At 38.2% G+C, this 25,553-nt stretch overlaps 2 protein-coding genes across 7 annotated transcripts in view; one reads left to right on the top strand and one right to left on the bottom strand.

Annotated features, from left to right (window-relative positions):
* CHEK1 (checkpoint kinase 1) overlaps nt 1-612 on the top strand; it is a 40,809-nt gene extending 40,197 nt beyond the window's left edge. For all 3 annotated transcript variants that reach the window (XM_063093837.1, XM_063093835.1, XM_063093838.1), the window contains one exon: nt 557-612. In XM_063093837.1, the coding sequence (XP_062949907.1) occupies nt 557-580 (24 nt within the window). In that variant the 3' untranslated portion in view covers nt 581-612. The remainder of the gene's footprint in view (nt 1-556) is intronic.
* Nucleotides 613-14,726: 14,114 nt separating this feature from the next.
* On the bottom strand, nt 14,727-20,111 carry ACRV1 (acrosomal vesicle protein 1). 4 transcript variants are annotated; one of them, XM_063095675.1, is made up of 6 exons: nt 20,060-20,111; nt 17,844-17,912; nt 17,491-17,678; nt 17,304-17,382; nt 15,834-15,953; nt 14,727-14,851 (listed from the first exon to the last, which is right to left on the bottom strand). In XM_063095675.1, the coding sequence occupies exons 1-6, from the start codon at nt 20,109-20,111 to the stop codon at nt 14,727-14,729; spliced, it is 633 nt and encodes a 210-aa protein (XP_062951745.1). The 4 variants fall into 4 exon arrangements, with proteins under 4 accessions (XP_062951745.1, XP_062951746.1, XP_062951742.1 ...); XM_063095676.1 differs by having other exon boundaries at nt 17,491-17,648; XM_063095672.1 differs by having other exon boundaries at nt 17,491-17,912.
* Nucleotides 20,112-25,553: the final 5,442 nt, after the last annotated feature.

Below are 25,553 nucleotides of genomic sequence, written 5' to 3'. Positions count from 1 at the left end.
AATATTTTAAAATTTACTATGATTATAGATTTGTGTATTTCTCCTTGTGGTTCTGTTAATTTGCCTTACGTATTTTGGGACTCTATTCTTAGTTTGCATATAGGTAAACGTGTCATATCTTCTTAGTGAATTAAATCATTTATTTACTTAGAAGTAAACTGTTTAGAGATATAATCATGCTTTTTGCCTTAAGTACTTTTTATCTGATATTAATCTAGCCCCACATGCTTTCTCTTGGTTAATATTTGCATGGCATAACTTTCCTTCCTTTTACTTTTAAGTATTCTAAATCGTGTAAGGTGTACTTCTTTTAATTATTTTTTAATCCAGTCTGACAGTTTTTGTCACTGGAACACTTACCGTATTCAGTATAATTACTGATAGATTTATTTCTACCATCTTACTTTGGTTCTGATGGATTTATACTCCTTTCTCCCTTTTTTTTAATTGTTTTTTTGGTTCGTTTGTTTTTGTTTTGCTTTTTTTTTTAAAATCGTTTTATTCTTCCTAGTTTGTAACTGCATAATTCTTTTCTTTCTTTTTTTTTTTTTTTTAGGGTTGCAATATGCATGCTTGTTAAAGTCCGAAGTCAGTCTCTCGTCCTCTTTCTGGACAATCAAAGGACATTATCCTTAAATTTATATACTATTGTGGGCATTATGTGTGTGTTTGTGTGTAAATGTACTAAGGTACTTCAAAAAGTTCATGGAAAGATTTATATCATCTTTTAATAATATTTTTCCATGAACTTTTTGAAGTATTTTTGGATGTATATAAACATTTTTGAGAAAATTATGGATTCACATGTAGTTGTGAGATTTAATGCAAGGAGATCCTGTGTATCTTTTACTCAGTTTCCCCCAATTGTTAACATCTTGTAAAACAATATAATAACCAGGATATTGACATCGATACAGTCAAGATAGAACATTTCCATCACCACCAAGATCCCTCATGTTGCCCTTTTATAGTCATACTCACTCCCCTTCCACTTCCTGGCGATCACTGATCTGTCTCTGTTTCTGTAATTTTGTCATTGTAAGAATGGTATTGTCTTAGTCTGCTATAATAAAAACACCATAAACAACAAGTGTCTATTTCTCTGTTTCTCTAGTTATGGAAGCTGGGAAGTGTGGAATATACTATAAAGCATATGTACCTCACAGGGCCTGGTTTTCCAAAGCCTTGCAGTTTCAAATATTGACCTTGCGGAAGACTGGAAATTTTCCTCAGGCTATAAGTCTCTGGTGTAAGATAAAGATTTGTGGCACAGCAAGGTTGCTGGCTCAAGGACAGACTAATTACTGATTGTTATGTAAAAATACTGAGAAATTGCTGTAAGATCACTTAATTGCCTTACGGGAAGGTCATCTGACTTGTTTCACTGAAAGTTACCAGCCTATATTGTTAAACTATAACCCCACCTATGTTCTCTTCCTGTAACTTCCTGGTCTGGAAAATAAATGCAGGAAGAGAATGCCAATTCGGGGTTAATTTCCTGAGGAAGAGATCCCTCTCGCTGGAGGGTCCCAGGGAAATTAACCACTGCGGGGCTTCTCACTGCTCAGAAGAGATGGGCTTTGAGTAATCCTTTGTGTCTCCATCACCCAGGGGAAGTGGGGTGACAAATCCGTGGGGGGCGAAGCAACACAAAGCAACAGGGAAGTTCAAGATCAGGGTGCTGACACATTCGGTATCTGGGGAGAGCCCATTCCTCTTAGATAGTGCTTTCTCATTGTGTCCTCACATGGTGTAAGAGGCAAGGTAGCTCTCTGGGGCCTCTTTTATAAGGGCACTAATCCCATTCAGGAGAGCTCTACCCCCATGACCTAATCACCTTCCAAAGGCTCTACCTCCTAATCACCATCAAACTGGGGATTAGTTTTCAATATATGAATTTGTGTGAGTGGGTGGGGGGACACATATTCAGACCATAGCCATTATGTAAATAAAATCTTATGGTATTGTAATCTTTTAGGATTGGCTTTTTTCATTCAACATAGTTCTCTAGAGATTAATCTAGGTTGTTAGCAGTATCAAGTTTATTTCTCTTTATTGCTGTGTAGTATTTCATGGCATTAACATACCATAGTTTATTTACTCATTCACCTGTTGAAGGACATTGTGGCTTATTTCTACTTTTTAGCTATTACAAATAAAGCTGCTATAAATATTTACGGGTTTTCATGTGAGCATAGTCTTTTATTTCTCGGGTAAATGTCCAGGAGTGCAACTGCTGGTTATACGGTAGTTGCATTTTTAGTTTTTGACAAAACTGCCAAACTCTTTTCCAGAGTGGCTGTACCATTTTATATTCCTACCATCAAAATATGAGTAATCTAGTTCCTTCACATCTGCACTAGCATTTGTTACTGCTATTTTTTATTTTAGCCCTTCTGATAGGTATGTCTTGTGATTTTAATTTGCATTTTCCTAGTTGTTAATGACGTTAAACATTTTATGTGCTTATTTTCTATGTGTACCTTTGGTGAGATATTTCTTCATGTCTTTTGCTCATGTTCTGATTGGATTTTGAAAGATCCTTATATATCTATATACTAATCGTTTGTCAGATAATGTAGTTTGTAAATATATTCTCACTCTGTGTCTTGCCTTTTCATCCATTTAACAGGATTCTTTATAGAGCAGAAGTTTTTAATTTCAATGAAGTTCAATTTATCAGTTTTTCTTTTTATGGGTCATGTTTTAGGTGTCTATTCTAGGCTTAGATCCTGAAGATTTTTTCCAATGTTTTTTCTAAAAGTTTTATAGTCTTATATTTTACATTTAAGACTGTAGTTCATTTTGTGTTAATTTTTTAAATAGGTGTGACTCTTGAGTTTTTCTTTCTTTTTTTTTTTTGCCACCCATTCAGTTGCTGCACCACCATTTGTTGAAAAGGCTGTCTTTCCTCCACTGAATTGCTTTTGCACCTTTGTAAGAAATCAGTAGGACATTTATTTCTGGGTTCTTTGTTCCATTGATGTATATGTCTATCCTTCCCATTCTGTTTCATTGATATATATGACTTGTCCTCCAATATTTCAGTCTCGATTACTGTACTTGTTTAAAATGTCTTGAAATTGGGTAGACTGATTCCTTCCACTTGATCTTTTTCAAAATTATCTTAGCTATTCTCATTCCTTTGCCTTTTCATAAAAATTTTAGAAAATTCTTGTCTATAGGTATATACAGAATATCTTTCCGGGTTCTATTTTTAATTTTGGTAAAATATACATAACATAAAATTTATCATTTTAAACATTTGTAAGAGTCCAGTTTAGCAGCATTAAGTCCATTCACACTGTTGTGCAACCATCACCACCATATACTCTCAGAACTTTTCATCTTCCCAAACTGAAACTCCGTATCCATTAAACAACAACTCCCATTTCTTTCTTCCCCCCAGCCCTTGGCACCACCCACTACTCTACTTTCTGTCTCCACAAATTTGAATACTTCAGGTACTTCATATAAGTAGACTCATACAGTGTTTGTCCGTATATGTCTGGCTTATTTCACTTAGCTTTTGTTTTCAAGGTTCATCCATGTTATAGCCTATATCAGATTTTACTCCTTTTTAAGGCTGATTAATATCCCATTGCATATATATATGCCACATTTTGTTTATTTATTCATGTGATGATGGACATTTAGATTATTAACACCTTTTGGCTATTATGAGTGATGCTGCTATGTACGTGGATGTACAAATATCTGTTCAAGTCTCTGCTTTTAATTCTTTTGTGTATATATCCATAAGTGGAATTGCTGGGATATATAATTCTATTTTTAGTTATCTGAGGAACTACCATACTGTTTGCCATACAAGTTGCACCATTTTTTATTTCCACCATCTTAAAGTAATGTCTGTTTTTAAATTAATACCAACTTAACTTTGACATTAGAAAAACTATGGTCTTTTACAACTTTGAGCTTCCTTGCCATTTAGTTTTATTTACAGCTTTTAAATAAAGATTTACATTTTTATACTTTGTATACCCATTAACATAAATTTATATTTCTTTTGTATGCATTTGTCTTTTAAATCCTGTACACAATGGAACAGAGTTACAAAATTATTACAAAATTATTAATATTACATTATTACAAAATTGTAATAATGTTGATTTGTATAGTTGTCTATGTCTTTATTTGGGATCTTTATATCTTCATATTGCTTTGTGTTACTGTTTATCCTTTTATGTCAACTTGAAGAACTTTTTAGCATTTCTGGTATATCAATTCTAGTTTATAATCAACTTTTTTAGCTTTTTTTAAAATCTGGGAATGTGTTCATTTCTTCCTCATTTTTGAGGGATAATTTTGCTGGATTTAGAATTTTTGGTTGCCTTTTTTTTTTTTTTGGCAATAAATATATCACCTCACTGCTTTTGACCTGCAAGGTTTCTGCTGAGAGATGACTGACAATTTTATTATTAGGATCCCTTTAGTCTTAGATCCCTTTTATTATTAGATCCTTTTAGTATGAGGATCCCTTGTACATGATGGGTTGCTTTTTTCTTGATGCTTTTAAGATTTTCTTTTTATTTCTGGTTTTGACAGTTTGATTATAATGTGTCCCTTTTGGTTTATCCTACTTGGAGTTCATTAGGCTTCTTATATTTATAGACCCATATCTTTCCTCAAGTTGGTTAGCTTTTAGCCATTACTTCTTTAAATAATCTCTCTGTCCCTTTCTTCTCCTTCTGGGATTCCTGTAGTACATATTGGTCAGCTTGGTGGTATCCCATAAGTCCCTTAGACACTTCACTTTTTATCGGTTTTTTTTTTTTCCTTTTTGTTCCTTAGGCCCAATACTTTTATTATTTATTTATTTACTTTTTGGCCAGTACGGGGACCCAAACCAATGACCTTCGTGTTATAAGGTTGTGCTCTAACCAACTGAGCTAACCATCCAGCCAATTTTAAATGATATGTCTTTAAGTTTGCTGACTCTTCTTTCTATTCAAGTCTTCTGTTGAACCCTTACAGTGAAATTTTCATTTCACTTATTGTGTTTTTCTGCTCTAGAATTTGTTTGGTTCCCTTTTACAGTTTCTGTCTCTTTGTCAGTAGTCTCATTTTGTTCACATATTGTTTTCCTAATTTCCTTTAGTTCTTAGTCTGTGTTTTTCCTTAGCTCTGTGAGCATTTTTAGGTCACTAGTTCTAAAGTCTTTTTCTAGTACATCCAACCTATGTGTAGTGGATTGAATTATGTCCCCCCCAAACTCCCTGAAGCTTGAATTGTGTCCCCAAAGTTTTATGTATTAGAAACTTAGCCCCCATTGTGACTGCTAAGAGGGTGGGAAATCCTATTATGGTAATTGAAAGGTGGAGTCTTGAAGAGGTGATTGGATTGTAGGACCGTGCAGTAGTGAATGGATTAAAAATGGTGGTCGGGGCATGGTTCTGAGGGTTTTAAAAAGGGAGAATCCGTCCTTCTCTCTCTCTTGCTCTCTCTGCTTCCACTATCTTGCAATGTGAGACCCCTGGGTCACTTCTGCCACCACCAGATGGACTTTGGACTTCCCAGCCTCAGAAACTGTAAGCAATAAATTTTGTTTTTCCTTATAAATCACCCAGTTGCAGGTATTTTGTTATAAGCAACAAAAACGGACTAATATACTATGTTTCTTTCAGGATAGTTTGTAACTTTATTTTCTTCCTTTGAATGATCTATGATTTCTTTCTTTGTATGCCTTGTGATATTTTTGTTGAAAATTTGGTATTTGAAAAAGTCACCTCTTAAAGTCTGTCTCCATGCTGAAAAAGACCTTCACAAATAGCAGGGCATGTTCTGAGCCTTGAGGTCAGCCTGGTATGAAAGCTCAGTGTCTTCTTTGATCTCTTCTTGGCATTCATCTTGCTTCAGCCTTTGTGTCTTTTTCCTACCCCCTTGCATACACAACTGCTTTTAAATGTCTTAATTTCTCAAAGAGTTTCATCTCAGCTTTTTGAGGGGGGTTAGATGTTCAATTATATTTCTCTACCCATAACCTCTTGCCCAGATGTGTGCTACTCGTCCACCTATGCTTCACAGGCATAGCCCATTGCTTCCTGTGGTTTTCCCAGCCTGAGATCCAGTGTTGCATATAAGGTCTGCTCTGCTCTCTCCAGTTTGGAGGAGGAGGGTATTGGCAATTGGACTGCTGCTTTCTTCCAACTGTGCCTCTTCCAAGAAGAGGGTGGGGCAAGGGTGAGTAAAAATGCCAAGAAATTTTCTACAATTTTAAATGTGACTTTTTCTTGATTGAGTGTTTGCTTGGTTGTTGTAGAACTTTGGCTGTTTTCCAGAGCTTCTAGAAAGTTATTTTAGCCAGTCTTTAGCTTTTTTAGTGTTTCTGTCGGGGAACAAAGGCCTGGAGTTTCCTAGTCTGCTGTCTTGCTAACATCATTTCTCATTGCTGGGCTTTTGATGGGGATTCTGTCAAACCCGTGTTATCAGTTTGGGGAGAACTGGTATCTTCACTGTGTTGAGTCTTCCAACCCATGAGCACAGTATGTCTCTCCATTTTTAAAAAGATGTTTGGTTTCTTTCGTCAGCCTTGTATCGTTTTTAGCCTATTCATCCTGTACATGTTTTGTTAGATTTATACCTGAATTTTTTTTTTTCTTGAGCAATTGTAAATTACATATTTTTAATTTTGGTGTCTTAGTGTTCATTGCTAGTATATATAGAAGTATGATTTTTGTACATTGATATTGCTGAACTCACGTAGGTCTAGGAGTGTTTTTGTAGTTTACTTTGGATTTTCTGTGTGGACAATCATGTCATCTGCAAATAGGGACAGTTTCATTAATCCATTTTTTTTTTTTTTTTTTTTTTTTTTTTGGTTTTTTTGTGACCGGTAAGGGGATCGCAACCCTTGGCTTGGTGTCGCCCGAACTGCGCTCAGCCAGTGAGCGCACCGGCCTTTCCTATATAGGATCCGAACCCGCAGCGGGAGCATTGCTGCACTCCCAAGCGCTGCACTCTCCCGAGTGCGCCAGGGGGCCGGCCCTCATTAATCCTTTTTGATCAGTATACCTTTTACTTTTTTTTCTTTATTGCACTGGCTGGAACTTCCAGCACTATGTCCAGCAGAAACTTTCCTTGTTTCTGCTGTTAGGGGGAAATCATTCAGTCTTTCATCACTAAGGATAGTGTTACCAGTAGAGTGTTTTGTAGATTTTTTTTTTTTAAGTTGAGGAAATTTTTCTCCACTCCTGTTATTCTGAGAGTTATATCATGAATGGTTGTTGAATTTTGGTAATTTCTTTTTCTGTGCTAATTGATAGGATGTTTTGTTCTTTAGCCTATTAATATGCTAAATTATATTGATTGATTTTCAAATATTGAACTATCCTTGCATTAATGAAATAAACCCCCTTGATCATAATGTATAATTCTTTTTACATGTTGCTGAATTCTATTTGGTAATATTTTGTTTAGGATTTTTTGTGTCTATATTCATGTGTAGGTTTTTTTTTGGGGGGGGGCGGTACTGTTTTTGTCTGGTTTTGGTATTAGGGTAACAGTATTTTTTTTTAATGAGTTGGGTAATGTTTTTTCCACTTCTGTTTTCTGGAAGAGATTGTGTAGAATTGGTGCCAATACTTCTTTAAACTTTTAGTAGCATTCTCCAGTGAAACTATCAAGGCCTGGAGATTTCTTTTTTGGGGAGTTTTTACTATCAATTTAATTTTCCTAATAGTTATAGAGCCAATTAAAATATTCATCTATAATGAACAAGTGTGGTAGTTTGTGTTTTTCAAGGAATTGGTTCATTTTGTCTAGGTTGTCAAATTTATGTGTTAGAGTTTGTTGTATTATCCTTTTGATGTCTGCAGAGTCTGCAGTGATATCTCATGTTTTCATTCAGATATTGGTAATTTATATCTCCTCTTTTTTTGGTCAGTCTTGCTGGAGGATTGTCAGTTTTAATTCATTTTTCTCAAAGAACCCGTTCTTTGTTTCATTGATTTTTTTTCCTCTATTGTTTTTTGTTTTCAATTTTACTGATTTCTGCTTTTATCTTTATTCCTTCTATTTACTTTGGGTTGTTTTTTTTTTTTTTTTTTAACTAGGTTCTTGAGATGGAAGCTTAGATTATTGATTTGAGCCTGTTTTAATTTTCTAAAGTATACATTTAGTGCTATACGTTTTCTTTCAGCACGGCTTTAGTTGTGTCCCACAAATGTTGATATGTTGTATTTTCCTTTTTATTTAGTTCAATGTATTTCCCTTGATATTTTTCCTTTGACCTATGGATTATTTAGAAGAATGTTCTTTAGTTTCCACATATTCAGAGATCTTCCTGTTATCTTTCTGTTATTGACTTCTAGTTTGGTTCCATTGTGTTTGGCGAAGAAAATTTTTATGACTTCCAGTTCTTTTAAATTTGTCAAAGTATGTTTTATGGCCCATGATATGGTCTATCTTGTATTTTTTATGCGCATTTGAAAAGATTGTGTATTCTGTTGTTGGGTGGGGTGTTGTATTTATATAAATACAAGATCCTCTTGGCTTATGGAGTCTTTGAGTTTTATATCCTTGCTGATTTTCTGTTTGTTGTTTGTATTTGTTGTCTATTGCTGCTACAACAAATTACCACAAACTGATGGGCTTAAAACAACCCAGATTAATTACTTTACACTTCTGTAGGTCAGAAGTTCAACATGTGTCTCTGTGGATTGACATCAAGGTATTGGCTGGGCTGCATTTCTTTCTGGAGGCTTTAAGTGAGAATCCATTTCCTTGCTTTTACTATCCTATGGGTCACCCACAATCTTTGGCCCATGGTCTCCTTTCTGTAATTTCAAAGCCAGCAACAACGGATCAAGTCCTTCTCACATTGCATCACTCTGACTCTCTTTTGTCTGCCTCTTCTGCTTATAAAGACCCTTGTGATTACATTGGGCCCATGCAGATAATTTAGGATAATCTCTGTCTTAAAGTCACTTGTTTAGCAACCGTAATTTTACCTGCAACCTTAGTTTCCCTTTTCCATGTAAAGTAACATATTTGTCAGTTTTGAGGATTAGGATGTGGACATTATTCTGCCTATTATAGTGAAGTGCAAAGGGTTTTTTTAATTATTTCCCTCTAGAGTACATACTTCCTTTAGCTATTCTTGTTTTTTTCCCAGTGTATAAGGTATTATTTTTTCTGTGTTTGAGCTTTTATTTCTTTGTCTTTAGTTTTCAGAAGTTTAATTACAGTGGTTCTTGGTGTGGATTCTTTTTGGATTTTTACTCTTGGTGTTCACTCAGCTTCTTGAATATGTAGTTTGTCTCTTGCCAAATATGAGAAGTTTTCAGCCATTATTTGAGTACTTTTTCAGTCTCATTTTCTTTCTTCATTTCTTCTGGGACTCTAATGACATGAGTCTTAGAGCTTTTGTTTTGATTTCATGGGTCCCTCAGGTTGTTTATTTATTTATTTATTTTTTCTAGTTTATTTCTTTGTTGATCTGATTGCATAATTTTTATTGTTCTATCTTCTGGTTCACTTATTCTTTCTTCTTCATTCTGCTGATGAGTCCATCTGCTGAGCTTTTTATTATGGTTATTGTGTTTTTCAGGTCTATAATTGCATTTAGTTTTTTATGTCTTCTATTATTTTGCTGAGACTTTTTATTTACTGAGAATTTCTATGCATTTTTTTCAAGGATATTCATAATTCATCATAAAAATTGTTTTTATCATGGTTGCTTTAAAATCTTTTTCAGATCATTCTAATCTGTCATCTCAATTTTGGCATCAATTGGTTTCTTTTTTTTTTTTTTTTTTTAGTTTAGGATCTTCCTGGTTCTTTATAATGAGGAGCGATTTTTTTTTAATTGGAACTTAGACATTTTATATTATGCTCTTGACTCTGAGTCTTATTTAAAACTTTTGTTTAGTTGGCTTTTTGTGACAGAACTCCAGCAGGAGGAGAGCATCACCTTATTACTATTGGGTGGATGTAGATGTCCAGGTACCCCATTTGTCCTCCATTGCCACCCAAGTTGTGGTTCCTCATTATTGTTGTGTAGGGGCTGGAGTTTTGGCTCTGTATGTAGTCTCCACTAATATTATAGTGTGGGTTGCCTTGTTACTACTGGGTAATGGTGAAAGTTCTGACTTCCTGCTAGACTTCCTGTTTTACCCCTGGGCAGAGGATGGGAAGCCACCCTTCATTATTGCTGGGTGGAAGTGGAAGTCTTGGCTTCTCACAGTCTCCACTGACACCATTTGGCAGGGACTTTGTTATCGACTGGTGAGATTAAAGGTCTCCCCTCCAACTTGGCCTTCTTTGATACCACCCCAACAGGGGTTTGGGGGCACCTAGTTACAGCCTCTTGAGGGTAGCAGTGCAGGCTCCTCACTTGGCCTTTGCTTGCATTGATGGGGGTGGGACTTTTGTTGTTTCTGTGATATTTAGCTGTAATAGAGTGGTTATTGTCTAAAAGTTTCCTGTTTTGCCAAGTTGCCAATTTCCCAGTCCTTTTTTTTAGAGACAGAAGGCTTTTGTGGGTTTTTTTGTCTTCTCCCACTGGCATTTCTGGGTTATTGGATTCTTCAGCTTTATATCTGGGATATATGAGGATTTTTTTGAAAGGCCGGGGTGCTCACCATCATATTGTCCCTTTGATGGTGAGGTCTCTAGCTCATCTGCCTTCTTGCCTCCCCCTTCCAGGATCTTATGTTTGTTTTATATAAAATGTCCAGAGATTTTGGTTGAACTTAGTTGGAGAAATAGGGAAAAGTACATCTACATTATCTCCCAGAAGCAGAAGTTTAGATGCATATAAGTTTTTTTCTTTTTCTTTTCTTTTTTTTTTGGCAGTTGGCCAGTACAGGGATCTGAACCCTTGAGCTTGGTGTTATAATACCATGCTTTAACCAACTGAGCTAACCAGCCAGCCTGTGTATAAGTTTTAAAATGTTAATATATGAAATATATTTTAACCCTTTAAGAAATTATTATTTTATTCATACAATGTACAATTAGTCATGTATTTTTTCTTTTTTTTTTTTTTCTTTCTTTCCTCCCTCCTTTTTTTCCTTTCCCTTTCTTTTTCTCTTCATCTTATGGCTTTCTGTCTGGAATCATTTTGTCTGCTGGTGGTGAACAATCTTAGTTTTTACTTATTGAAAATACTTTATTTGACCTTCATTCTTGAAGAATATTTTTTGTCTAATTGCTGGTTTCCATGCTGGTAATTATTTCAGCACAGTAATGATCTCACATTCCATTTTTGCTTTTGAGAAAGTTGGCTGTTAAGTTTAAAAGTTGTCCTTTAAAAAGTATTTTTTGTCTTTTCTCTCTGGTTGGTATTTTTTAGATTTTTTGTTGTTGTTGAAGGTGACTACAGTTTCATTGTGATGTGTTTGCATGTAGATTTCTTTTTATTTATCTTGCTTGGGATTCATTGGCCTTACTTTGTGAATTTTTGCCTTTCAAGTGAAAGTTCTGGAAAACTCTCAGTCATTATCTTTTCAGGTATTGCCTTTGCCCCATTTTTGGTCTCTTTTCTTTCTCAAACTCCAGTTAAACTTGTTTAGGTCTTCTCACTGTCTCCTAAATCTCTTAATCGTTTATCTTTTTGTCTTTATGCTACAGTTTAATTTTGTTGTTGTTGTTCTTTTGTACATAGTTCTATGTATTTGAAATTCCAGTCTGAAGCCTTTGTGGATGTTTCTGTGTGTTGTTTCTACTCTGACTCATAATCATTTCTGTCCTTATACACTAGTTATCTTTTACCATGTATTTTTCAATATCCTTGAAAAATTATTCTTAGGAATAAATTGTGGCCTGAAATGAAGCGGCTTTCATCCAGAGATGATGTGTATTTGCTTCTACTGGGTACTTTTGGGCACTGCCACTTTGGAACCACTTTAAATAAATCAGTTCAACACTTGAGGTTTATTCTACTCTTCAGGAAGTGGAAATTTGGGCTTCAGTACTATGAGTGGGGAGTTTATTTCTGGTTCACTCATACTTGGGGTATAGTCCTACTTCCTGTGTGGGCTGTGAGTTTTCTTTTCTATCTCCTTCATCCTATGTGGCCATCAAAATAAAAGTTCCAGTTCACTGAACTGTCACATATTCACAGGCAAAAAGTGGCTTCAATAGTCTACTTAATCTCTGGGTTCTGTTTTCCTTTTAACTTTAGCCTGTTATTCTATACTATCTTGTTAGCTCTTTAGATCTTTTAAGATATTTTAAATATTTTCCAGTATTTAAAATTATTTTTTCATCGTGAGGATCAGTCCAAAAAATCTATCCCACCATTAAGTCTCAGTTGCTATTATTTTTCCTCTGAATAACTCAATATGTATTTTCTTAGAACAAGGACCTTCTCATAGACAACCTAGTTAACAGAAATCAACACTGATACAACACTGTTGTCTAGTTCACAGTCTATATTCAAATTTTGTCAATTGTTCTAATAATGTTCTTTGTAAGATTTTCCCCCTCTGGTCTTTGTTCAAACCTGGATCATACATGGTTTCGTGTCTCCTTAGTCTCCTTTCATGTGGGATAGTTTTTTCCGTGTTTGTTTCTTGCCATTTTTGAAGAATATAGGCCAGTTATTTTGTAGAATTTTCCTAAATTTTGTTTTGTCTGATGCTTTCGCATGATTAGATTCAGGTTATTTTTGATAGGAAGACCACTGTAGTAATGATGTGTCCTTCTCAATTATTGATGTTTGGATTTTTATTTACTATTTTGGTACTTCCTTTTTTGTCTACCATTTTTCTATATGGCCCAACTAATTGTTTTTCCTTTTCTGCTTTTATTTGGGTTAATCCGGTATTTTTTAGCATTTCATTTTAATTTCTCTATTGGCTTTTTAGCTATACCTTTCTGTATTGAAAAAAAATTATTTTCTCTAAGGATTACTATATCATCATAGTTGAATTAATGTTAATACTGTACTACTTCACTTAAAAATAAGGATCTTTCAAAAGTATTGGTCCACTTACCTCCTTGTTTTTTGTGCTGTTATTGTTGTATACATTACATGTACCTCTTTACCCATGTATTTACTCTATCTAGTGCTCTTTATTTCTTCCTGTAAATAGGTTTCCATCTGGTATTGTTTCCCTTCAACCTGAAGAAGTTCCTTTGGCTTTTCTTGTAGTGCAGGTCTGCTGGTTGCGAATTCTGTTTTTATTTATATGAAAATATTTTTGTTACCTTCATTTTTGAAGGGTAACTATTGGGAGATAACATTTTGGCTGACAGGTTTTTTTCTTTCATTGCTTTAAAGGTGTCGTTCACTTGTTTTCAGCTCTCCATTGTTTCTGATGAGAAGTCAGCCAACGTTTATACCAGTGTTCCCTTATATGTAATGTATCTTTTCTTTGGACTGATTTTGAATTTTTCTCATCTTTGAATTTCTCTCATCTTTGAATTTCAGTAATTTTACTATTATGTGCCTAGGTGTTTTTCTTTGTATTTATCCTCCCATGAGTTCATTGAGCTTCTTAGATCTGTAAGTTTATGTTTTTCACCCAGTTTTGGAAAAATGTAGCTATTATTTCTTTAAATGTCCTTTCTGTCTCATTGCCTCTCTCCTATTATTCTGGGATTCCAATTACTTATCTGTTATATTGTTGCATTGAGGCTTTGCTCATTTCATCTTTTTTTCCTGTTCTTCAGATTAGATAATTACTATTGATCTGTCAAGAGTCAGCAAATCTGAAGATAGAGCAATAGTAATTATGGGCTGTGTACAAGGAGAGGATTGATTTTGGTCTTGAAAGAACCATTCTGGCTAATATTCATAATATGGTAGAAACAGCTAAGATTGAAATCATGCAGATTTGGTTTTGGAATCTGGCTCAGGCTCTCACTAGCTCTGTAACGTTAAATTTGGAACAATATGGAGTATGAATTAAAAAAAAAATCTGTCACATTTCCTTATTGATAAAATAAGAATAATGTTATTTTTCCTATTGGCCCTTCTGGGCTCTTTTCTGAGGATCATGTGAGACCACTGTGTAAAAACACTTGAAGAACATAACATTAGTACCAGGTGAGGGACTGTTTAGTATTTCCACCTGTCCCTCTATGCTAAGTAGATGACCCAATAACATAGTGTATGAAAAAAATTATTTAAGCATTATGAACTACTGCATTTTATAAGCAAAAAAATATAAGAATCATTTAATTGTTATCATTATATAAGTGGTGGACTATTGAAGACTGAAAACTCTCAAGAGCCAAAGAAGGGTAGAGTTTTGTAGACCATAATAAGTGGAAGGATGTGGGGGGGAGTAGGAATAGAGGGTTCAGAGAGGAGTAACTGCAATATTGTTTAAGTCCCGTGAAAGGCTAATACCTACTTTGCATTCCTCTTTGTTGTCTGTGACGTGGGAGACCCCTTCACTTTCATTCTGTCCACTTTAGTGCGTGGTATGGAAGGAAGCTCAGGCTGACCCTGCAAGTGGACTGATGGGAAAAGAAGTCTGTCTGTAGCCTGTGTTCTTTAATCATGTGGAATTTATTGAAAAAAAATCAGGGTTATTGAGAGATAGAGTAGGGGGAGCAGGAAAGACAGTGAAGAATAGGTAACAGGACAGGAATAGGAGAGGAAAGAAGATATTCAAGCATGCTGTCTGATGCTCAGGCAGAGGCAGATGGGATTAGTTGTTGACTGGGGAAGAAACTAAATATAAATTGAGCCAAGTAGGGTGATGGAAATTTTTTGCTGCCTGAGCCAGAGTAAGAAGCAAGGGCACAGGCTTCTAGACATTGTTGCAGAAAGGTTGGTTTTTACAGCAGATAATTTGCATCCTGGTTCCATGGGAAAAGAGGTTCATAGATGGGCACATGTTCTCACACCCCTGAACCATGAACTGGAGTTTTCCACCTGAAAGGAGCAGAGACAGACTATAGTGAGCAGAAGGATTTCTCCTCCAACCTTAGCCTTTATCCATGCTACCCAATGTCCCCATGTAAGGATGACTAAGACTTCCACTTTTATATTCTTCCTCCCCTTTCTCTTCTGTCTGCCTCCTCTGGGACCTTCCTCCCATCAGTTGCCACTCCTCTCTTATATTTTCAGTCTCTTTCTCTCTACTGGCTCCTTTTTTGGTTTACAAAGACTCAAGTTTACCCTAAACTCAAAAATATTTTGTTGACCACGCTACTCTCCTACCACTATCCTTCCTTTCCCCACAAACCTCTCCAGAGAGCTAGCTTATCCTCATCACCTTAACTTCCTTCTCATTCATATCTTGGCCCCGAGCACTCAGAATCATGACCCCACTGTGCTGAAACTTTCCTCTCAAAGGTTGCTAGAGGTCTACACGTCAAATTCTGCAGGCTTTTCTCAGGACTCTTCTTTGACCTCAGTTCATGCACATCATGCTGTTGACTACACCCCCTTTCTTGACACTGTCTTCTGATAAGGTCTTCCCTACTGCTTTGTCTACTCCCCAGTATCCAATTATCTCTGCTCTCCCAAGTTAAATTCTCACATTTCCAACTAACTCATGGTCATCTCCATGCAGACATGCTAAGGAAATCTTAAAACTTACTGTGCCCCAAATGAACCTCATTATTTTCCTCCCCAAATCTGCTTGTTTTCCTGAGATTCCCTTATGTTTTCTATACCACCTCTTCAAAACTTCTGTCATCTCTGATTCCTCCCTTTGCCACCCTCAATTTAGACTAGAATTACTTAGCTACCTCTCCATCAGTACCTGAGGTTCTTCTCTTAATCCTGGAATGAATCTCCAAGTTCCTTGATCCCTCCCAAGGCCCCTGCCACCCCAACTGCCCCCCATCAGTAGTTAAGTTGGTTGATCTGTTGTCTGGCAAAAAGATTGCCTCATAAAATCCCCACATACCTTCAAAGATCTTCTTTAACATGCATTGCTGGGAATTCTCAGTGGTGCAGACTCCCTCTCCACGAAGACATTTTCCTTGATCATTCATATAAGCACATGTGTGGCAATTTAATATTGTGCCTGAAAATTTAAGATAAGCCTGATGAAATCCCCTTATGGATCAGGTGTGTAGCCTTGAGTCTCACATCTGGGGAAGGATGATGGGCAGTAAGTAGCCTGGATACAACACATTCATTTATTAGTTCTTGTTGGGGATCTGCAGGCTCTGTGTCTGATGGAGCTCTTCCAGAGGAAATCCCTTCATTCTCACTGCTTCATATATGACCTTCATTGCTGATGAATCCCAGATTTATATCTCTAATATTGACTTTTACTGCAGTCCATATCCCCATTGGCTTCTTGGACATTTATAATTAGATGCCTTTCTGTCATGTCTGACTCAGTAGGAGCAAAGTATTATGTGACTGACTTTTTCGTACTCCCCATCATACTGTCACTTAAAGTCCTAAACACTTGGAATCAAATTTGACTGATTAATAAGCTATGTTAGAATTCTCTAACATCTCAAACCTCGTGAAGAGTCTGCATCAGTCTCCATTTTCAAATTGACCTTATCAAAGGTCTTTAATGACAGTCTCTGAAATGCTTCTGTATCACCTATTTTACTATCTCTACTGCTAATCCCCTATTTTGGGAAGCATAAAGAAATGGTAAGAGTATGGACTTTGGACAGACCTAAGTTTGCATCCAAGGCTTGCCACTTTGTAGCTGTGTGGTATTGGGCATATTACTTTAGCCTCACTTCCCTCATCTGAAAATTTAGAGTAATACTAATGCAATGGTGTTAAATATGAAGTATTCATATCTGGTAAAAACTTGAGGCATCAGACTTTAGGTCTTGTTTTCTTTCCTTGAACAACCACTTTTAAATGAGAGCCACAGAATTGCAGTTGTCCTGGGAACTTATTTCTGATTCTAACAGGCAAAAGCGTTTGCACACTTTACATTCCATTTTTCAGCAAAAATAACCACCAGCTACAGTGCTAGACATCTCTTTACAGGGTTTTCAAAAGTTATAACATTCTAACATAGTTTGTTAAGAGGCAGGTTAGCATGCAGCTAATGAAGGTTAATCTTCAGAACACTGCATTTCCATAAGCCCCTTCTAGGGGAGCCACAAGCATTTGTATTTACAATTTCTTACAGGGAGTGGAGTTGGAGGGGCTACTAGCATTTTTTTGTTATTTTTCTTAAAGAGGGTCCTCCAAATTGTTTAGCCTTCAGGGCCCCATAAAACCTGGAACCTGTCTCTCGGTATTATTGTGAAGAGACCTAGAGAGTGGGAAAGCTGTTTATGAAGTGTTAACAATTCTTTCTTCTACATTCCTTCCCTAATATTGGGGTTTTTTTGATGTGTTCCCCACTTCCCACCTGAAGTCAATGACTGGTACTCATCCAAATGTGACTCACCTGAAGATGTGCTTGAAAATGGTGCACCTGAAGGCTGTTCCCCTGAAGCCTGTTCCATTGAAGGCTGTTCTCCTGAAGCCTGTTCTGCTGAAGACTTTTCTCCTGAAGCCTGTTCTACTGAAGTTTGTTCACCTGAAGGATTTTCACCCAAAGCCTGTTCTCCTGAAGCCTTTTCACCTTCTGAAGCCTGTTCAGCTGAAGGCTTTTCACCCGAAGGCTGTTCACCCGGAGCCTGTTCACCCGGAGCCTGTTCACCCGGAGCCTGTTCACTCAGAGCCTGTTCACCTGAAGGCTTTTCACCTGAAGGCTGTTCACCTGAAGGCTGTTCAGCCAAAGTACGCTCACCTGAAGGCTTTTCATCTGAAGACTGTTCACCTGCAGTGTGCTCACCCGCAGTGTGCTCACCCGCAGTGTGCTCAACCATAGCATGATGACTTGAACTGTGCTCACTTGAACCGTGCTCACTTAAAGTGTTCTTGCCTGAATAAGTTTCATATAAAGCCTCAGCATCTGAAGGGTTTCCAAGTGAAGAGTACTCACCTGAAAATTGCTGAACTGAAGCTTCATGGTGCATAGAGCCAGGAGGCTCATCAGGCTGGCCTGATGCTCCTGGGATGGAGAAGGAACAGAAGAGAGATGGTGACGGTGAGAGAGAATGGGGTAAAGACTACTTTTCTATGGAGTGAGGCTAATGTGTGACACGTAGGTTTCCTGTACGCCTAGATCAGGTACCTGAAGATAGTACAGACGTTGGGAGAGGTCAACTAAGTACCCCAAGAGACCATGGAGGACAGAGGTATTTAATGAAACACACAGAGACTACCTCTGGGATTGAAGGGAAGACTTTAGGATTCACATTATAAAGAACTGCACAGAGGGACCCACTCAGCCAGAGGCACCAGAAGCACATGAAGGGAAATGAATGTGTCTCCTTGACAAAGACGGCATTAGAAAATCAATGTGTCATAACTTGTGTAATCAGCAGTCCACCACCAGTCCTCCCTCCAATTCCTCTACGGGTGAAAGGCAAGAAAATGGAGATAGAGATAGATAGATAGATAGATAGACAGAGAGGGAGAGAGAGAGAGAGAGAGAGTGCGCAAGTAGTTTTCAATAGCTAAGTAATTGTAGTCTAAATTGAGGGTGGAAGATTTTTAACTTTGGACAGGATAAACTTCAAACTAGAAGATGACAAATATCTAATGAGCCACAAAAATAATCAAAAAGGATTAAGTCACCTTTATTTGGTAAGGTCAGGTTCTCTCTCATACTCAGTCCCCAATCCGTGTGGGTTGTGGACTCAGAAAGCAAAGTTGCTACAAATTAAGGTAAAAAATTCTGGCTTATCTTATATGTCTCTGAATTGAGATTCTTTGTGACATACTGTTTACACCCACTTCACGGAGCTGTCATGAGTAGTCAAGAAAATAAATTAAGTGCCTAGTCCATTGCCTAGGTGCTGAATTAATTTTAGTCTTCTCTCCTCCCCACTTACACTAGGAATTGCAAAACTCTTATATGGTCATTCTCTTCTGGCCAGTCTCTTCTACCTGTAATTCATCTTATTTATGACTGCCAGACAAATATTCCTTAAGTATGATTTTTGTTTTAACTGAATGGAAGCACCAAACAGAAAATTTTATTATTACTCTGTAATTGGACTGAGCAACCTAGAGGAGGGCAAGTAGATTACAAAAACTGAGTTAATAATCCTAGCCAAAAGCTGAGAAGAATTATAGGATCTTTGAGGCTGAGGTAGTCTAAGGTTCCAGACTGACTCTGTAAGAATCCTGCAATTGATAAATATTCTGGGATTATTGCAGTACTTATAATCAATGACTTTCTAAAAGGCTAGAGTTAGAATATGTTGATAATGGAGAGGTAAGATTTAGTAAAGCTTTTAGGAAGTTTTTATTTTAAAAATGTTACCATAAATATATGCTTGACTGATTCTTCAATAGTTAAAGTTTTAATAAAGAGATGTTTCTGATATAAAAGAAAGCTTGAAAAAGCACACTAATTTCTTAGTCATTTTTACGGTTTATGACTCTGCTTTGCCACGTGACTGGCACATACTACCATCTGCTAGCTGTGTATCTACATTTCTGAGTTAACTTTTGAAAGTCTAACAAAGCAAAAAACAAAATCTCTGAGAACCAACGTTGCAGAAAACACTGTCATTTCACCAACAGCTCAGAGGTCATAGCCTCTCTTTTCCAGTAGGAGGCAGGAGGAACACAGCCCACCATGAGTGGGGGATCCTAACAGAGGAGATACAGACAACTGGATGAATAGAACATGGCGATGAGGGAGAGACTTGTAAGGTCTCTGGTTCATAGCCCTGCTGTGTTCTCAGATGGCTTTCTGGTCACATCACATTCCTATCTTCTTATATCTTTCCTTGGCACATTAACTACACAAGGATACCTTACACTCAGTTGGTGGGGGACAAACTTTCACTGAACTTCTTCAGAATGCCCAAGCCTATCCTCCCATCTCACAGAGCATCAGGTACAAATTTTGAGTGGCCAAAAGAAGTAGCAACAGGACTATTCCAGGCCAGTGGGTCCCACTGACTGTAAAGCCGTAACTAGAAGAAATCAACTGGTTCAGGAGCTCTCAGATTGGACCTGTGTAACGACTCTTGAGTCACACTGGTATGGGTAACTAAGAGACCGATCTTCCTTCTTCAAGGGCTGAAACACCTTAAAGGAGGACCCTTAAGTATCTACCCGGAGCCTAGATAGAAGACTCACCTCTGGCCGATCCAAGCAGATAGAGGCTCACCAGTAAGAAAATCTTGTTCATCTGGAGTTACGGAAAGAGGGGACCCCAGCGTGGGTCACCCAAGAGCCGTGAAGAAAACTGGACAGAAGCTCCCAATGCTGAATCAGAGCTCCTGGGAATTCTAGAACCTGAGAAACAACCCATGTTTCCTCACAATGGGTTGTGCTCTGAGGTCCTCATGTAGCCTGTTCAGGCAGGTTGGCCCGTTAACAACCAATGGCAAATCCTTATTAGTGAAGTCTAATGAGTATTTTCTTTGTGCATGGTGGTGTTGGGGCTATCTGCCCTATCTTTAAAAAAAAGTTACCAAAATAACATATACTCTTTGAAATAAAGTTTAAAAGATACCTACTCTTTTTAGAACGTATTCTTGATAGTGAGGTGTGATTGGCTGGTTATTTTCTGTTTGGTTTTCTAAATCAGCCTTTCTTGTCCATGATCTGTATCCCAAAAAGGCTGACTTCTATTGAATTCATCATCTGGTTGCTGGTTGGATTTGGCTTCAGATTGGGTTTAGCCAAGATTGGAGGGGAGGAGAAAGAGGGACAGGAAGGGAGAGAGAGAGAGGTTGGAGTGTTTATTCTTCCTATTCCTTCTCTGCCACAGTTGATAAAGTTTCTGTTGGGTGTCCTTTCTTCCATGGCACCAGCTCTCAACAAGGCTATGGTAACATGCTTTCCTCACCCTGCCCCTAGGCCTAAGGATGATAATGATTTCCTGCTTTTTCTAAAACCTGGATGCCCCAACTTTCCTTTTTTGTTTCCTTAACCCTGCCCACTTATATAAATAGTCTTTTTCATGTAGGCATGTATCAATCGTGATTTTGGCAGAAAATAGATGACAAACTCAAATGGGTAACTACCAGAAGAAGGTGTGGGTTGCTGCAAACAAAAATACTGCCTAACAATCTATATAGGAGAAAGTAAGACCCTCAGATCCCTTTTAAGTTTAGACCCAGATATCCAACCACCAGCTATCCCCATTTTATACATGAAGATAATGACCCCCGCCCCCTCCACCACCTTAGGAGAAGGAAGGTATATTCTTTGGTGAGAGGCATAGAACAGGGAGCACTAGGTACAGGGCTAGGGGATAGAGATGAGATGTCATACAGAAACTTTAAGGATTAAGTAGAAGGCTGAATTCTGAGTGGTGAGATCAGTTCCCTTCTCTTCCCAGCTTCTTGAATACTGGTAGGCAGCCTCTACCAACTCCTTCCTAACTGGGCAAGAAATCAGCACATCCCTCTCTGGAGAGATTGAGTGGTTCCAGAAGAAAGATCCTACATACTTTGATGGAGTTGTCTGCCCATTCTGCGCCTATTACCCTAAAGTGAAGCTTCACTTATTGACAAGTCCCTCCATGCACACAGGGTTTCCGGTGGCTATTTTAGAGTCATTATATAGAATGTGAACACATAGCCAAGGATCACTAAACATTTTAGAAAAGCTTCTAACGTGAAAGAAGGCAAAACAAACAAACAGAAAGATGTACTGTAGTGGCCACAGAGTCAGCACCAGGAGTAGATGAAAATCTTTATATATTATATTCCTAGTGATATAATTTCCAACTGCTAGGGATAAAGAGAATATCCTAAAAGTTTATAGAGAAGGGCCGGCCTGTGGCTCACTTGGAAGAGTGTGGTGCTGATAACACCAAGGCCACAGGTTCGGATCCCAATATAGGGATGGCTGGTCACTTGGGAGGGCGTGGTGCTGACAACACCAAGTCAAGGGTTAAGATCCCCTTACCGGTCATCTTTTAAAAGAGAAGAAAAGTTTATAGAGAGAAAAACAGTATCTATGGAAAGGATCAGGAAAAAGTAACAACATCACACTTCTCAAAAGCAACACAGGAAAGTAGAAAAAAATAGAGAATGACCTAAAAAGAACAAAATAATTTTCAACTCAAATTTCTTTACTCAGTTTCATTTGAGAAGAGAATAAAGCAGAAAACCAAAGTCTAAAAAAAAAAAAAAAAAAAGTGACTTTTTGTATTAGTGAGAAGTGCTTTCTTCAAATAGTGGGATACCAGCCTGCTGTGGTTTAAAGAACAGGGGTTTGTTTTCTCACGTAAGTTTGAAGGTAGGCAATCACTGACACTGGGTCAGAGGCTTGCGTGTTAAAGCCAAGTTTCTGACACTCTTTTGCCTTTTCTCTAGTTCTTGCTGTTTGGTCACAAGATGGCTGCCCAAAGCTCAGGCATCACACCCATGTGGATTCAAGGTAGTGGGGATGTATTAGTTTTCCATTGCTGTGTGACAAACTTACCACAAACCTAGCAGCTTAAAACAATACTCACTTATCTCACAGTTCTGTAGGTCACCAATCTAGGGCTTCTACACGTAGGGACTGATGAAGCCAAAATCAAGATGTTGAACAGGGCTGGGCTCCTACCTAGAGACTGGAGAAGAATTCACTTCCACACTCATTCAGGTTTGGGGCAGAATTATTTCCTTACAGTTGTAGGACTAACTCCCTATTTTCTTGCTGGCTGTCAGCCTCTGGCCTCCCTCAGATCTTTGAGGCTGTTGCCTCTTGTACATACCCTTGGTATCTGATCACCTGGCTATCTTATCATTTAGGTCTCCTTCAGCAAGAATTCTGTTGGGTCAGTCTAGATAGAATCTCCCTTACTCCTGATGTTTTGTTTTAGTAATTTTCCATCCACTGATCCTCACCCTGCTTCTTGGCAATAAATTCCCACTCGGTACTTTTGTATTTGGAGTAGAGCCGTGTCTTTCCCGAACTATGAGAACCCTTTGCAGTGGTCCCTAAACCTATCATGATAGTCCCTCCCCCGCTAAATGAAGTCTGTCTTATTGTCTTTAGCAAGTGTCATGAATTATTTCTTTCTTTGGCATTATATGTCTATATATCTCCTTCCCTCAATCATTTACTTCTTTTGGTTCCCTACTCAAGTATCACTTTTCAGAAAGACCCTGTAAAAAAGCACCCCTGTCACTATCTATCATCATACCTTCCTTCAGTTTTCTTCATTGTTTTTATCACTACCTATATATATCAGATTGTTCAAGTTTTATCTGTGCATTCACTATTTTATCCCCAAGGCCTGGCATATAATTAGATACTCAATAAATATCTGAAGAGATGAATAAATATTTATCCTGCATTGTCAACTAGCTATATTGAAAGCATGGAGAGAGGGGAAGGGGAATTTTTAAGAGAAATAAATCTTCATCTATTGTAACAAAAAGTCACTAGATAACATCTAAGATGGGTGAATCAGAAACAGTGATATAAACTTATTACATGAAGGTAATTTCCAGAAGAACAAGCTGAGAGTGGCTGGGTAGCATGGGTGGGGGTGTTGGGTTTAGCGGGGGGAGTTGGGGGAGGACTGCTGATCTCCTTCATAAGCACATGCACATGTAGAAATCACCTAGTCACCCGAAACTCAGAAAAATCTGGACAAGCTCAGCAGAGGAGCTCCCATTTCATTTGCCTCTCAGGCTTGTTCAACAGGAATCCCTTCCTGGCCCCTAGGGGTACAGGCTGAGACCACTGGACCATTCTGCATGCAGAATCCTTTCCTGGAGGTCCAGGAAGCCCCAGCAGTCCCAGGAGGCCACTCATAGTTGGTGCTGACTTGCAGCCTGACCAGAGAGGAATTGTTCCTAGTGTGCATTCCTCCACGTTTTCTGGTCCCAGCCCCCACTGACTTGGGACTTTTCCTGGCACTGTGTCACAAAGAAAGCGGTACCACCGAGATTTGAATCTGAACACTGCTCTGCTGGTTTCTGGCTGTATGACCTCAGAAAGACATTCATCCTCTCTGAGCCTAGTGGCCTCGTTTGTTAAATGGGGATAACATCAGTTCCTACTGAGCACAATGCCTGGCACAGCGTAGACATTTATAAAAAGTAGTTGTTAAATGTTAAGTTTTTTCTTCAGGGCTTAAATTTTGCTGGTACTACAATAAATATTTAATTTATTGCTTGTTACATGCACTTTAAAGTTTAGCCGTTTACAGCAACAATGTGAGGCATATATTACCATTAGTTCACAGAGAAGAGGAGGTACTAAGAAATTATACACGTTGTTAATCCAGTTTATCTGGACTTCATATCCCGTAATTCAGATGACCCACAGTGCTCTGCAACTGGTGATGATGTATACTGGACAAGTTGCAGCCATAGCTCCAGGGAGATGCCTGGAAGGTGGCCGGGAGGGAAGAGCAGCCTGTGAGCTCTGAGGAACTCCTCCTCACGTGCTCAGGCCAGCTCCTGACTGCAGCCCTCTACCCACCACGCCCCCAGCATGACCTGTCCACGCACACAAGCTGTGATCTCAGAGGCACAGGGATGAGTGACATCTTCCCAGAGCATAGGGAGACCTCTGCTGTTCAAACCCTTTTCAGGCACCAACTTCTGACAGGTCCTGTGCTAACACTGATTGCCTAATTTTTTCATCTTCACCTGAACATTCTATCCCCCTTTCACAAGTGAAGAAAAGATAAGAGAGGTTAAGTATCTTCTCCAGCATCGTGTTGTCAACTCTAAAGAAAAGTCAGACAGCTGACTTCAGAGCCTAAGGTATTTTCTTATTTTGATTTCTCTTCAAAGTACACCCTGTGGTTTCCCAAGAACAGAAAGATATTGTAAAAGGAAACAAAAGGGAATACCTATTTACAGGTGATGATAGTAAGGCAGAATATGGTTTAGTATTATAAGGGAGATTAAAATGAAAATGGGAAATATTGGGAGAAAGTAGAGGAGAAAAAAACATCAAGAAAAACTTTCATGAAAGCATCATTTGGGGTGGAATTATAACAGCTTATTAACTGGCGGTGATTTTTTTTTCCCTCCAGGAGACATTTGGCAATATCTGAAGATATGTTTGGTTGTCACAAGTTGGGGATGGTGGTGCTATGGAGTATGGGGCTGGGAGTACTGGGTAGAAGGTGAGGGCCATTTGGGAGACAGTGTTGAATGCCAGGCTGCAAAGGTGGTACCTAAGAACGTGGAACTAATGAAGAGTTTTGGGCAGCAGAGTAACTGTCTTCTAAGAAGCTAAATCCAGGCAGACATGAGAACTGGATTGGAGCTGAGAGAGTAAAGCAGCTAAGTAATGCATCTGTAATTACATCTAAGAACACAGAGACCACGGGCTGTCTGGTTAGCTCAACTGGTTAGAGTGTGGTGTTGTAACAGCAAGGTCAAGGGTTCAGATTCCCATCCAGCCAGCAACCAAAAAGAAAAAAAAACACAGAAACCAAGAAATGGACAAGGCAGAATTTCATAGAAGAAGCTGCACAGAGATCAGGAGGAGCCAGAACTGAAGTCCTCAAACACAGGCACTGTTAGTGCTGGTGCCACAAGATTACCCCCAAAGGCAGCAGTGGTCAGAAAGTAGAGGGACATCTCAGAAGAGTGCTCAGAATCAAGTTCAGACCATATAGACACGGTAACAGGCATTGTCACCTACCTTCCTCCTCCCCACC

This window comes from Cynocephalus volans, chromosome 4, assembly GCF_027409185.1.
Source record: "Cynocephalus volans isolate mCynVol1 chromosome 4, mCynVol1.pri, whole genome shotgun sequence".
NCBI classification, from domain to species: domain Eukaryota; kingdom Metazoa; phylum Chordata; class Mammalia; order Dermoptera; family Cynocephalidae; genus Cynocephalus; species Cynocephalus volans.
This window is presented reverse-complemented; position numbering and strand designations above follow the sequence as displayed.